The 15,189-nt window shown below is 32.9% G+C and overlaps 1 protein-coding gene across 3 annotated transcripts in view; it reads right to left on the reverse strand.

The window, feature by feature from the left end:
• LOC127735194 (collagen alpha-6(VI) chain-like) overlaps positions 1-15,189 on the reverse strand; it is a 53,474-nt gene that overhangs the window by 34,185 nt on the left and 4,100 nt on the right. For 2 of the 3 annotated variants that reach the window (XM_052245316.1, XM_052245317.1), the window contains exons 4-9: positions 12,588-12,702; positions 12,241-12,354; positions 10,432-10,545; positions 7,780-8,063; positions 6,435-6,708; positions 4,014-5,468 (exon numbers count right to left, since the gene is read on the reverse strand). In XM_052245316.1, the coding sequence (XP_052101276.1) occupies positions 4,888-5,468; positions 6,435-6,708; positions 7,780-8,063; positions 10,432-10,545; positions 12,241-12,354; positions 12,588-12,702 (1,482 nt within the window). In that variant the 3' untranslated portion in view covers positions 4,014-4,887. Of the gene's footprint in view, positions 1-4,013; positions 5,469-6,434; positions 6,709-7,779; positions 8,064-10,431; positions 10,546-12,240; positions 12,355-12,587; positions 12,703-15,189 lie in introns of those variants that run through there. The other variant, XR_007998180.1, reaches the window with a different exon arrangement.

The raw sequence follows: 15,189 nt of genomic DNA on the forward strand, positions 1-15,189 counted from the left end.
TTAAAAAAGCTAACTTGTGCATTTGGACATTTCTAGATCTATTTAATTTCATATTATAGATTAAAAATATATGTTCATCATCGTTTTTACCTGTATAAGAATGATTTTTTGTCGATCAAATCAGTCAATCAAATGATTTACCTTTGTTTCACTTTCAATGTTGACATTCTTTTCCTTTAAATGACTGGTCACGCACGATTCATGCGTTATCCATCTCTAGGTAAGGGGTTAAATTGAAGTTCGCATGAATACGGATTCAATGAGGTCGAATTATTCACTTACAAGTGAATAATTAATCTTCAATGTTTCTTAGCTTATCTTGTCAAAATTGAACCATACTTGCTGTTAAAAGCGAATTATTATTTCACTATTTCACTTTCGTTAATGATTGAACAAAAAAAAACATCCTATTTTAGATTTTTTATATATCTCGTAGCTAGTGCCCCTTTAAGGGTTCTTCAGTGATGCTCAAGACTAAACTATTTGTAAATTCAAAACCTACTACCAACATTTAGGGCTAGTAAAAACTAAAATGAAAAACAATCATAGGAAAACACGACTAAAGAATCAGAGCTATGCGTGAGGGAGAGAAATTCATTAATTCAAAATTATTACAAAAAAATTGACAACAGCAAAGTTTAATATCCATATTTTCATGCCAGTACCGAAAGGGAAAGGAGGTCATCAGTAGTTGGGAATCGACCATAGATCTGTTCGAAAAACGATTGATCTAGATTATGACAACATCTAATAAGTACTTGAATTTTTTTTAGATCCAATTGTTTTTGCTGAAGTGGTACCTGCGTTAATGTCCCTTTGAGAAAAAAACAAATATCTTATCAATCAAACTTCTGATAATTTCACCGTGATCACCCCCCGGTTTTCGTTGGGTCTTTTGTTAAGTCTTTATTTTTCTACGTTGTATTTTGTAGACTGTTGTTTGTCTTAAGGTCGTTGTAAGTTTGTCTTCGACTTTTAAGTTTAAATATCCCCTTGGTATCTTCTCGCCTCTCTTGAATATTGCTTTCAGATGTGATTGATTACAATTTATCATTTTTTATAATAACCAAATCGTTTCCTTACATCCAGGAAAACTCTTATTCAAAATACCTGAGGAATTTTTTTCATCATACACAAATGAATAGCAATGCAATAAATTAAACGAAATTGAAGTCAAATATGTAGAGATATTATCCTGCATACTAAGTACAATAGTAAGTAAACGTGTTCACTTGTTTCACATACGAAAACCCTAATATAGGTATTTCCGTATGACCTTTTGTTGTCTACATGTTTAAAATAACACTTACTAAATTTTGTGCATCAGACGTAGATATTGGCATTTCCAATCATACACATAAATCAGCAACGTAAATTTAGTGTGTCAAATCCAAACACATGAAATGATGAAAACTTTTTCAGTGACAATTTTTGTTTTAGTTTTCTCTTTTTCTTAGTCAAATTGGCGTTCACCTGCATTATTTACCGAACAAAAACTTCGGTTGAAAAGATGAAAAACTAATCATACATATTATTAAATGTATCATATATTAAGATAATCATGCAAATATTGTATATTGCCCCATAAATTGAAACGCTTACCTTTCTTTTATCTTGGCTAATACTTTCTTTTCAATATTTTTTAAATAATAGTTCACATTCACAAAACTGAGGATATTTTTCTAAGGTCATTCATTTTTTTTTTTTTTTTTTTGATAATTGAATACACCTCTTCCTTGTAAATAGTATTTTATGAGTGTATCAATATGAAAACACATAATTAAAATTTAAATACCCGTGGAATATCTCAATAAATCTGACCTCCTTTTAAATTATGAGAATACCTATAAATTGGCCTTTTTAATATAAACTAGATTACGTGTAAATGAAATAACATAAAAAGAAAATGACACTTGCGTCCGATGCGCTTTTTTCGATTTACCCTCACCAGGAACGTACAAAGTCAAATATTTGAAAGCCAAGGCCGAAAGATAAAAACCAAAACAGGTGAAGAGCTATATGACAAAAAAGGATATTGAAATAATATACAATACCAATTTTACTGCAATAGGTTACGTTTCGTTATTACTGGTTCTTGTGAAAGTGGTGCTCCAAAACTAAACTATTTGTAAATTCAAAGCCTACTACAAACATTAAGAGCTGGTAAAAACTACAAGAACATAAGTAAAGCTAAACCTTGCTAAGGAATTAGAGCTTTGCTTAAGCGTGAGAATTTCATTAATGCAAAATGATAACTAGTACTTAGATTTGACAACATCAAATTTTTGATATCCATATTTTCATACCAGTACCGAAGGCGAAACGCAGTGCACCAGTAGTGTGGAATCAATTAAGTGTAATTTATAAATTAAGTTTGAATTCAAAGGTAACTGGCTATATAATTATGATTATACAAACCTATCCTTTCGATCATACCTCCGCTAATGAAGAATAAAATCACCAGGCTTATAATTTAGGACGCCAGATGTTTCTACATAAGACTCATCAGTGGCGCTTGAATAAAAACAGTTGCAAGTGAAGATAAAGTGACCGTTTAGATATGTTGTATATATAAATACGCAGTCCAATCGCGACCGACTAGGTACATTAAACTCCATTTGTTGAGAGATTGCAATTTTCTCAATATGTTGACCAAACTACAAACGGTTTTAAAAGTTACGTGTGATGATACTACAGTTCTTATCCTACTCAAAATGATATCGAGCAACACGACGGGTACCACATGTGGAGCAAGATCTGCTAACCCTTCCGGACCACCTGAGATCACCTCAGTTTTTGGCGAGGTTCGTGTTGCTCAGTCTTTAGTTTTCTATGTTGTGTTTTGTGTACTGTTGTTTTCTGTTGGTCTTTTTCTTTTTTAGCCATGGCGTTGTCAGTTTATTTTCGACTTATGGGTTTAAATGTCCCATAGGTATCTTTCGCCTCTCTTTTCCTTACAGTAAAAAATACGCTTTTCAGTTTCTGCAATTAAAGTTCTCTCTCTGAATATGCTCTAAATATGCGTAAAGTAGTCACAATTAAGATGTTAAATCGTCAGGTCAATCAATATTTTGATGCTACATATATAACAATGATTATAGGAATTATGTTTCCTATGCGATAAAATTATTGCTCCCTTTCAAACGCAAAAATGACTTTGGACGGGATATTTTTTTATCTAGGGTTTAAATTCTTTGGATTTTCTCATCTATATTTACCAAATTTCTATTTAAGTTTCTCTATATTGTTATACAAGGATTACATTAATCTTTTTCCCTTGAAAGCAACATATGCATCGGTTTAATTACTTTTCCGAATTTGGTCCTTTTCGATTATATCAGATCTTCAACTTTTATACTAAAGCAAAAATGAAGAGACATTAATTGTCGAAATGCGCATCTAGCGCATTAAATGTCTACAATCTAATGTAACTGTAACGTTATAGACAATTATATACAAATCGATATATATATATATATATAATTCAATAACTGATACAATCAATGAACAAAAAAATTAAATGTATTTCAAGTATCATTTCGTTCAAAATACCATATTTAGTATAATATTGTAGTTTCTAAGTGGCCAACAGTTCACTATAGTTCTCGTTTTAACGGAACAATACCATTTAAACAATCAAATTATCTCATGCAGTATATTATCACCAACTTAAATCAGTTTTGCATTTATAAATAATTTGACTGTTACACAGGAAAAAAATCCAAATTCCAACAGAAATAGGTGAACATTATTCTCTCAAATTACATAAAGGTTTCTAAATATATCAATCAAAGATTACTATTCAAAACCAAAATACTGTGGAATGAGAAAGATTGTACGGCAAAGCAGAAAACCAAATCATTAGGTACAAAACGGGCAAATAGCAATGACAGAACACCACAAATAAAAAAATCGACCAGTGAAGTTCTGATTCATAGCTTTGGTCAAGAAGGTTGTAACAAGGTCTACAATTTAAATAATTAAGATATACCTGACAAACAATAACAACAAAATTGTTTAAACACTGTATAATCTCATGTCAATTTCTGTTAAGTAAGTAGTGATTTAAAACGTACATGCATTAAAACAGTCTTTTCTTTAATTCTCCAAAGATATATAAAAAAAACATTTTCAAAAACTAATGTTCCAACTTCCTCAGGAAAGTTGACCATAATAGATTTGGCTATTCTTTTGAGGTCCCTTTTGGCCATATAGATGCTATTGTTTTTCAGTACAAATCCATTCTTTTCTTTAAAAATTTTGTTTTAAATTTGAGCGTTCCTTATAAAGATGTTTCTAGATAAGCTCTTTGGACAAAACAAATTTCTAGAGTGTTATTTTCATTTACTAGCACTTGTTATATACCTCTGCTGTTGGACTGCTAGTTTCCGATGGTATCGACAGCTCAGTAGTCTATGGTTTCAACTTCCTCGGACATAATTGATCTTGTTGGAATTTTACTGTTCTTTATAGAACCATTGTGATCATTTATCTCCCTCCGGTTTCAAGTACTTATTCATCTTTGGCATTCAAATTTTATCTTTGAGTGTTCCGAATGAAGACTCAATAAATGTATAAAGTGTTATCTTTATAGTCTTGTCCTTTTTGCATTAAAATGGTAAGTTGATACTTTAATTTGTCATATTTTTCTTATATATAAAAATTAGAAGATGTGGTATGATTGCCAACTCTCCACCAGAGATATATAAAGACATGTTTGATTCTTGTTTGTATACCGACTGAAAATAACCTGTGTTACTGTTACCAGAACAGTTTGTTAAAGACCCTGTCTCGTTTTTGCTTCTTGAGTTGTTTAAGCTCATAACAATACAATGATAAAGTAACAACATATTTTTTTTCTAAAAAAACATAAAATAAGTAATACATTTATTGTCGTGTACTAAATATATTGTCAACACAAACATAATATTTTGTCATTGCAGTGAGCGAGTCTAATGCTCTGAAGTCGCCATCTTCTGCATAAAACACTTGACTAGGATCATTCAAAACGGTCTGAAAATTTTCAATTACATTGTCTTCTCCAGCAACAACGCCATTCACCTCTATACCATGTACTTCGGAATACGAGACTTCCTTCTTTATTTCATCCATATCAGTCCACATTCCATTTGAGACAATTACCACCATCTTTCTTAGTGATGTGAACTGATTACTTATTCGTAAATGTTGCAAGGCATGACTAAGGTTTGATGATAAATGATTGTCAAGGTCAATTTGTAACGCTGCTGCGATACGTTTATCTTTGTCACCTGACCATGTTAAAGAAAACACCTCTTCCGGTTCGTCTGAATATGAATACATACCAATGTTAGCACTTGGGTTATACGATAATATTTTGTCTATGGTGTTACGTGTGGCTGTAAGACGATCGTTGTAACTGTCTATCGTTTGGTTGCCGTTAGTATCCAGAAGAATGATTACCTGAGTATCTTCCTCCAAGTTGCAATCTGTAAAAATATATACAACTTCATATACAATGTCGTTTCAAAATGTATTGATTGTGAATGTACAGTGCTGTTTTGCAATGATGATTGTCAAACTATCAAGTAAAACAGAAGCTGTGAACAGTAAAGATATTCAGAAAAGCTTAGAATTAGAATTCTGTATGGTAGTGGAACGAGTAAAGTAAGAATATTAAGCAGCAACTTTATATTCTATTTCGTTTCACTTGTTTTGTTGTTGCCTCATTGAGGTTAAGGATGTTCGCTACTCTGTTTCAAAATAATAAGCTTTTTAAAAGACTGTAATAAATTGATAGTATATAAATAAAGGAACTAAAAAAGCAGATAAAAATGAAGGGTCCGTGTGCTTGTTTTCGAGATATAAGTCATTGAAAATTTGGCGGGAAATGATTCTCAATAGATTTTTCATACATTTAACATTGGCACCTTTTCTCTGTCTAAAAGTATAAAAAAAATAACAAGGATTTAAGAAGATTTTCAAAGATGGTATTTCAAACTATATTTAATCAAATTATGAAAAGAAAATTAGGGGTTAGTGGCAAAAATTTGTAATGGCACCTCATGGATAAAACCAGAGGATTCCGAATATCTGGCAAAAATTCAAAAACAAGAGGAGCGAACATCCTTAAGTTACTTTCTGGCATATGACTTAAATAAAGACGATTGTATTGCTGTATAGCTAGAATGTTTAGTTTTAAATAAAATCTCTAGTGTGAAAAAAAAACACATTTTATTTACTTGAATATAAATGTAGCACAGAAACGGTAGAAGAAACATTGCAGATCCCTGTGATTGAAAATAAAACCAACAAGCAACGTTTTAACAGTTCTTCAAACGATGTATGCAGTTTTGTATTTATCCATTCAAATTAGTGATATACGAAATAGTATTTAATAGCATTTGTTTTCTTTTTCAATTCTCTTTTTTGATATATATATATAATCAAAGTACCTGTACAATCAGTATGCACTGTTTCTTTGAGAATCTGGTTATACATGTCATCTAGATGATTTGGGCTGAACGTATAAAACTGGCTGTTTGAAATCGTCAACATCTCTATATATGCGATCGACTGACCAATTCCGACTGTTAGAATACGTATACCCATTGAGTTTATTATCTGCGCCTCGTAGAAAGCCTCGTTCCTGTCTGTTGACAGACCGTCATGCATCAGGACAATGTAACTTGCTGTTCCACGTGATCCCATTGAATAGCTTGTTATCATCTGCAACAAATATTCTGCTAGTTTTTAAAACAAATAAACGCCACATAGAAAGAATTTGACATCTATATTGTTTATTTCTCTAAGTCTCACTACTTTTTCCCTTAAGTTCTTTTTCAGAGACGGAATATTTTTAAACATGGTTTAAAAGACAAAATTGTTCGCCATATTTTCAAATAAGCATATTAAAACATCAATGCAATTAATATGTTATCATAAAAACTTTTAAATATTTGTAAATTGGTTACAAAATTGTTTATAAAACAGTGGTGAACTAAATGTATAGAACAATTTATTTGGACCCGGTCAGGAGATGCATTCAAGAAAGAAGTACATATTTTAAACAAATAGTTCCTACGTATAGCTGTAACTTTATATATAAGTACTAGTAATTATACACTCGAGTACTTTTGTTATTCAATGAAAGTTTAAGGAATAGTTATAAATGAAGATTCCTTGTTGAAGTTCTATTTTGAATAATTAAAAAATATATTAAATTGAAATGAGAGGGCATATTTTGCCTGCAGCTCAGATCAGAAGCTCCGGTTTTGTTTTGTTTTTTTACTTTTACCAAACTTGCCGGAAACAGTGAGTTCTTATGCAATTAAAGGTATGTTCAATTTTTCAGCACAAAGCAGGATATGGAAAAGTTTTGACAGGAACTGACTGTCAATTTATTTGAACATAAGAAAACATAGCTGTAAATGCTTGAAATTGCATGATTAAACATGGAAAACAATGGGGCACAAATTGACATATTATAAATAAAACACCAAGGAACGATCAAAATTATATGATTTTGGAGAAATACACATAATTTGGCGGTCTTTTGGGATTTATATGAAATTACGTATGCATTAAGGTCTCATTGAACTGGGTCTGTTAGTAACAAAATGATATGTGTAGGATTTATACTTTCAGAGATATAAACAATTTGAAATCTTCGTAATAAATCATTAGCAATATATATAAATAGCATACACGAATTCGAAGAATTCATTAATGTTTTATATAATTCATACCATACAATGACATATCACGTTTTAACACTATTTTTTTATATATCAAGTTTACCTCTCGAGCTTGCCGTAATGCCGTGGCCGTGTACGTTGCAGCTTCTTCTCCCCTAACAGTCTTCAAAACAGATGACATATCGGAAGCCGATGTGTAATCATCGAGATCAAATAGTACTGTGGAATTAAAGTTATAGGCTATTACACCAATTTGGAAATCATTTCGACCAATAGGAACTTTGCTGATAAATTGATTAATAAAGTCGATGCTTTTATTTACACCTTTTTGCAAACTGTCAGATGTATCCACTACAAATACGATGTCTGCGGGACCTGGTCTACAATCTGAAAAGACAGATTAAAAACAATTCTCAAATGCATTTAATAATAAGTAGAACACATCCCATGAGCAAATAACAGTTTACAGTCTAAAAGGTTTACACTAACCGTCTTTCTTGTTGTCTAAGAAAAATACAACATATAAGAGTTGTACATGATTCGGAATAGGATGACATAAAAAGATTCTTTATTAGTATTAACATTAACAGTACCAATTTCTCTGCACCAGATGCGCATTTCGACAATAAATGTCTACTTCTATTGTTCGTGTCGTCCTGATTAAAATCGATATTAGTTTATATGAATGAGATGAGTGCACTAAAACTAGGGATCCCGCATGAACATATGTTTATAAAAGACTTGAATTAAACCAATTGATGTGTACCTGTCTCATTGGCTTTCTGTTACAAATTGAATTAAATCTGAACGACTTCATGTTATGTAGTGAGTAAAGGCCGAGTTAATTTGCCTTGGAGCTCGGTATTTTTGTTATACTTTTTTACTCATACAAAATCAATATATCTATTTTGTTACTTTTTAAAACAGAATTTTAAAATAATGCAAAAAAGGGGGTGTAGAAGCATCGTATTGGAAACGTTGTGCAATCGGGAAGCCAATGGAAAAGATTTCGCTACGACCTTACTACGATTTCACTGCGTCTATCCCGATTTCACTACGTCTTTATTACGCTTGTACTACGATATTGATACGATTATACTACGATGAGGTCTAAGACAATAGTACGCTGCTCCTACGCGCTTGCCGTCCTTAATACGACCTTACTACGTTTCTGCTACGTCCTAGCAAGGAGGTCATATGAGACATATAACCTCCTTGGTCCTAGCAACGATAATTGCACGACCTCATTCTGTTGATATAAAAAAAAACGGATGCAATAACTTCTACCCGTAGTTCAACCATGGACACACGTGAGCAAACGAAGAGCGCAGTGATAACGTAGTGGACACGTAGTTGAGTCGAGATTCGATCGTATTAGACTCGCATTGAGATGAGTGGTAAGGTCTTATTAGACGTAGCAAGAGCGTGAATATCGTAACTAGAACGTGTTACTATCGTAGCGGAATCGTAGCAGGATCTTATCAGGATCATAGCAAGGTCGTTGTTCGAACGTGAAAACTATGAAATATTGAATATTCAAGCCGACCATACCACGATCTCACTGCGATCTTATTGTTTTATAGATCGTAGTAAGATCTTCAAGGTCTTGGTCTAGTGTGACGGGGGCTTTATGAATACATACTCGTGACGTCATGAAACGGGTTTAGCCATGTTTAAACTTTTTGTTTCCATGTTTCAATAAAATGAGACTTCACATACAACAATTGCATTGCAATTGGCTTGAGAGTTCTTTAGTTGGCTTATCAAATCGGTTGATGTGCTTTATTTATGTACAGAATTTTTCCTTGTGATCATCTGCCGTCCACTTGCAATTCAATTGTTGTATGTTAAGTCTCGTATCATTGTAGCATGGAAACAAAAAGTTTAAACGGGATCCGCTCGACAATCCGACGCCCCTTTAGTCCGACGGTTCGACAGGCCGACAGTTCGATAATCCGACAGGGTGCCACAAACTCTGAGACTCTGCAGACGATATGCTGGACTGAGGGACTTTCTTGACTACTTCGAAAGAAACCAAAAGGACATGGTATATAGCCAAATCCGAGGAATCAGGGCTTTGCAGGAGGGAGATATGTTCCTAAATTTAAAATGATTTCCACAGTTTTATAACAGCAAATTATAATCAAACAATCTCCGTTTTTTCATACCAGTTTTTTTAACTGATTTTTGTTGGTTTTTTTTTTTTTGTTTTTTTTTTTGCATAATATCGAATTGATGAGTTAGCCTTTTTCAAATGTTTTTTTATCGTTTGTTCTTCTGTCGTGCTGTTACACTACTGTCCAGGATGGTGGGTATTGTATCCAGCAAATACGTTTAACTCTGCTGCTTATATACTATAACTACCTGTCCCAAGTCAGGAGCCTGTAGTTTAGTGGTTGTTGCTTGTTGCTGTATTTGGTATTTGTTTTTTCTTTAATTGTGTTAAATATATCTTTTTTCTCAGTTTTTTATTGTTTTTTTTATTGTTTGATTTTTTGTTGAAATGATATAACACGTACTCAGAATGATAAAGAACTTATATTATTCCAAAAAAACAGATAATTTCATTTTGTAATTTAGGTGGGAAATTGAAGCCTATTTTCAATAGTATTCAAAAGTGGGTCCGTACATCCACCGAGTCCAGACTTACTAATTTTGGTTAAAATGCATGTTATCTAAATAAATTATTTTATACTTATGTATCGAAAATATTCCTTTTATATAGGAAATGATGATTTATTATTTAAGATCTAACCTTTTTCACAAACACTTCCTTCATATCTTCCCGTACAGTCACACGTGAAATCATTAAATAAATTGTTACACGACCCTCCATTTAAACAGGGAACCGACTGACATTCGTTATAATCTGTAAAACAATAAAACAAAGTAATGAGTAAGTACATCATGTGTTAACAAAACATATTCTAACTATTTTTCATGTTTCTAATTAACCTTTTCCTGGTTAAAAAGTAAAGGGCTATTATATTTTCTATCTGTTCTGTATGCCAACGAAGCCGTCCAAGGAAATCTAAAACAGCAGCATATCTCAGTCCTCACCAGTGGTGCTTGGAACTTAATATTTAAAAGCCAAAAAGAATCAAATATTGAAGTGCATTTAATTCAAAATTAAAATAGGACGCCAAAGCACGATGATTGACGTCCAGTGGCAAGTTTAATTCATATTCAGGACTAGAACAAGTAAATACGAAATGAATATGAACCTTGCTTTTTACTAGCTTGACACACATATCTGGTCTTTTAACGTTCTAGTCTTTAAGTAACAGTCCAAAGGGAGATATGCCACACCACCCGGATACTTTATTATGATTCCGGTGCGCTGTGTTTTTTGTCTGGATGTTAATTGTTTGTTTTTTTGGGTTTTTTTTTGTGCTTCGGGCTAATGCGATGAGACAATCAATTTTCAACCCATGTCTACAGTTAGTTCTTGTGTTGAGCTATACCACCAAAATCCCATGTTAGGGATAGAATTGAGCGCGAACTACATGCGTACTCGAGTCACATTCTGTATGTGCCTCTTCCAAGTCAGGAGACTTTAATTGGGGGGTTGTCTTTTGTTGCTGTATGTCATATTTGTTTTTCGTTTATTGTTTAAAATTGAAAATGGAAACGGGGAATGCGTCAAAGAGACAACAACCCGAACAAAGAGCCCAAAGCCGCCGATGTCTTCAACACACCGAGAAAATCCCGCACCCGGTGGCGGGCTTCAGCTGGCCCCTAAACAATAATGTATACTAGTACAGCGAAAATGGATGTCACACTAAACTCCGAAACATATAAATGAACCAAAATAAAAAAAAAAGATACAAGACTAACAAAGGCCAGAGGTTCCTAAATTGGGACAGGCGCAAAATGCGGCGGGGTTAAACATGTTTTGTGAAATCTCATGCCTCCCCCTATACCCAATGTGGAATAACCAAACACACAGCAATTTGTTTGGTTTGTCATAAATCGGGTCGTTTGTTTTTACGTTTGATATATTTAATACATTTCAAAACAGAACTGTAACTATAGTACAAATATGTATTCAATTTTTTTTTTAAATTCTTCGTCCTCCATGACTCGCATCAATAATTCAGTCTTTTCGAAGATGACAAAAGTAGTAGTAAATAACGCTACATTTAGCATAGTTACTAGTTACCTCTAAATCACAGACTGAAACACAACACTTCGAGGTTAATCTGTTTAGATCAGCTGGTTCCTTGCCTTGATAAAACGCATCAATAAACTGATAAATTGATTGTTTAAGAAACAAGTTTACTTCCATCACATTCGGAACTAAGAGTAAGTGACTACAACCTAAGTGAGGTACTTCTTTTAAAGAAAAACTGCCTTGGTGGTCTCGTGGTAAGGCGACACGTCTTCCTGTGGACTGTTACCTTGTAAACTAGCACTTTCAAATTCCGGCTCGGCTAGTCGGTCTAGTACAAAGCAGGGTTAATATTCATATTACATTAACATGTTCTTGTCCTGAATATACATATTAATTTGCCGCTGGACATTAAGCAGCCATCCATTGTCATCATTATAAAGAAAAACCTACCAGTAGCGCAGTTAGTTGCTGGATCCCAGCCTGGAACACATTGACAGTTATAGCTAGTACTTGTGTCCTGACACGTGGCTCCGTTATGGCATGGAAAAGACAGACACTGGTCATCTAAATGACGATACAAAATACATATTTAGTACAAAGTTATCACTACACAAACAGAAATATTAGTTAATAGTATATTGTTTGTACTTTGAATCATATTCCTTTGTATGGTATACAGGTTATGCTTATTATTTGCAATTTGTTTAAATTTGTTTTTCACTATGTATTTTATGAAAAAAATTAATTCAATGAATTCTAATCCTTTTAAATACTAATAGTATGAATTTTAACATTACCTGTACAGCCTAATGCGTAATGTGCTGGACAGGGTGTAGATAGGTAACACGCTTGTGTTGCAGTACAAGTATGACCCTGGCCGCAATAATGCTCCCGAGATTGTTCGTTGTGCATCTGAAAATAATTGCTTTATTTGCATGTTTCTCTTTGAAAACAACATATTTGATAAAAAAAATTGGAAGTGTACCGAATTCCAACCAGAAAAGTGTGTTTGATTTGTTAGACTAAAAATGTTTCATTACCACAACATCTATTTATTCTCTCATTGCTGTTTAAGACAGATTTGAACGAAATTTGCGAATTTCACATATTTTTGTAAATTTTTGCATCGGAAGATATCGTTACTCAAGATTTATATATTTGTATTTCAAACAAAATACAAAGCTTTACTTTCGTGAAAATTTTTATTTTGATTAAGAACGGATTTTTTTATCCGAAATTGATCAAATGCAATCAAAATTGCAGTTTTAACCATCTTTTGACTTTTATTGTTCCGTTCGTAAATGACTAGAAGTATGTAGATCAGTGGTTTGTCATTTGTGGTCTGTCATATTTGTTTTCGTTTATTGATTTATCACATGCTGGGTCCTTTTGTATCTTACTATACAGTATGGCTGTTGATCATTTTTGAAGGTTAAACGGTGATCTATATACAATAGGAATCAGTTCTAACCTCCCTTTAAATCATTTGGGAAATGTCAAGAGAACTGCTCTCCTGACACATTTAGAACAGTATCTGACAGAAGCGGTTATACCCTAGAACAGTTTTAGACAGTTCTAACATAGAACAGTTGTGGACTGTTCTAACCTTTAACAGATTCTGATAGTTCTACTCTAGAACTTTTTGGGATAGTTCTAACATAGAACAGTTTTTGGATAGTTCTAACATAGAACAGTTTTTGGATAGTTCTAACATAGAACAGTTTTGGACAGTTCAAACTTCAAACAGATTCTGACATTTTTACTCTAGAACTTTTTTGGATAGTTCTAGAGTAGAACTTGTTTGGATAGTTCTAACATAGAACTGTTTTGGATAGTTCTAACATAGAACAGTTTTGGATACTTCTAACATAGAACAGTTTTGGATAGTTCTAACATAGAACAATTTTGGATACTTCTAACATAGAACAGTTTTGGATACTTCTAACATAGAACAGTTTTGGATACTTCTAACATAGAACAGTTTTGGATAGTTCTAACATAGAACAGTTTTGGATACTTCTAACATAGAACAATTTTGGATACTTCTAACATAGAACAGTTTTGGATAGTTCTAACATAGAACAGTTTTGGATACTTCTAACATAGAACAGTTTTGGATAGTTCTAACATAGAACTGTTTTGGATAGTTCTAACATAGAACAGTTTTGGATACTTCTAACATAGAACTGTTTTGGATAGTTCTAACATAGAACAGTTTTGGATAGTTCTAACATAGAACAATTTTGGATACTTCTAACATAGAACAGTTTTGGATAGTGGATACTTCTAACATAGAACAGTTTTGGATAGTTCTAACATAGAACTGTTTTGGATAGTTCTAACATGGAACAGTTTTGGATACTTCTAACATAGAACTGTTTTGGATAGTTCTAACATAGAACAGTTTTGGATAGTTCTAACATAGAACAGTTTTGGATACTTCTAACATAGAACAGTTTTGGATAGTTCTAACATAGAACAATTTTGGATACTATTTACATAGAACAGTTTTGGATAGTTCTAACATAGAACAATTTTGGATACTTCTAACATAGAACAGTTTTGGATAGTTCTAACATAGAACAATTTTGGATACTTCTAACATAGAACAGTTTTGGATAGTTCTAACATAGAACAGTTTTGGATAGTTCTGCCCTAAACAGTTTTAGAGAAGATTTCATATGTACGATTTACTTGTATTTCATCCATTTTGCTGATATTTAGCAAATAAAATTTGTTTAAATTAAACAGTTTTAGACAGTAGTTAAAACAGTTCTAGGATTTTATAGAACAGTTCTTAAAATTTTTTATTGTGCGTTGATGCTTTGGCTAACTCGGCTGTGTATTTTTATATGTTGGATTAAGTTGTTTTATGTTATGTATCCGTTTTTATTCAGTAGTTAGTCCCAACTTCGGTTTTATCATGTATATCTATTATATAGTCATTTTATAAAATTTACTGTTTGCAAAATTATAAATTATTCTAAATAAAAAGGATGTTCTTGTCCCAGGCAGAAAACCCTGGCCGTGTTAGGCGCAACTTTTTGGAAGTTTTGGTCCTCGTTGCTCTTCAGCTTTGTACTTGTTTTGGCTTTCAAGCTTTTTTCATCTGAGCGTCACTGGATGGTCTTGTGTGGACGAGACGCACGTCTGGCGTATTGAATTTTAAGCCTAGTACCTTTTGTTAGCTATTATTCGTGTGTTTCTTTGTCCTATATGTTCACCCATTTATTTGTATTGTGGTCCTGTCATATGATGTTGTCGTTTTGGTGTTGTGTTTGACGTTGCCATTAAAGCGGGAGGTTTGGCATGCCACAAAACCAGGTTCAACCCACCATTTTTTTCTTAAAATGTCCTGTACCAAGTCAGGAAAATGGCCATTGTTATATTATAGTTCGT

The sequence above is a fragment of the Mytilus californianus genome, unplaced genomic scaffold, assembly GCF_021869535.1.
Source record: "Mytilus californianus isolate M0D057914Y unplaced genomic scaffold, xbMytCali1.0.p SCAF_3, whole genome shotgun sequence".
Lineage (NCBI taxonomy): Eukaryota > Metazoa > Mollusca > Bivalvia > Mytilida > Mytilidae > Mytilus > Mytilus californianus.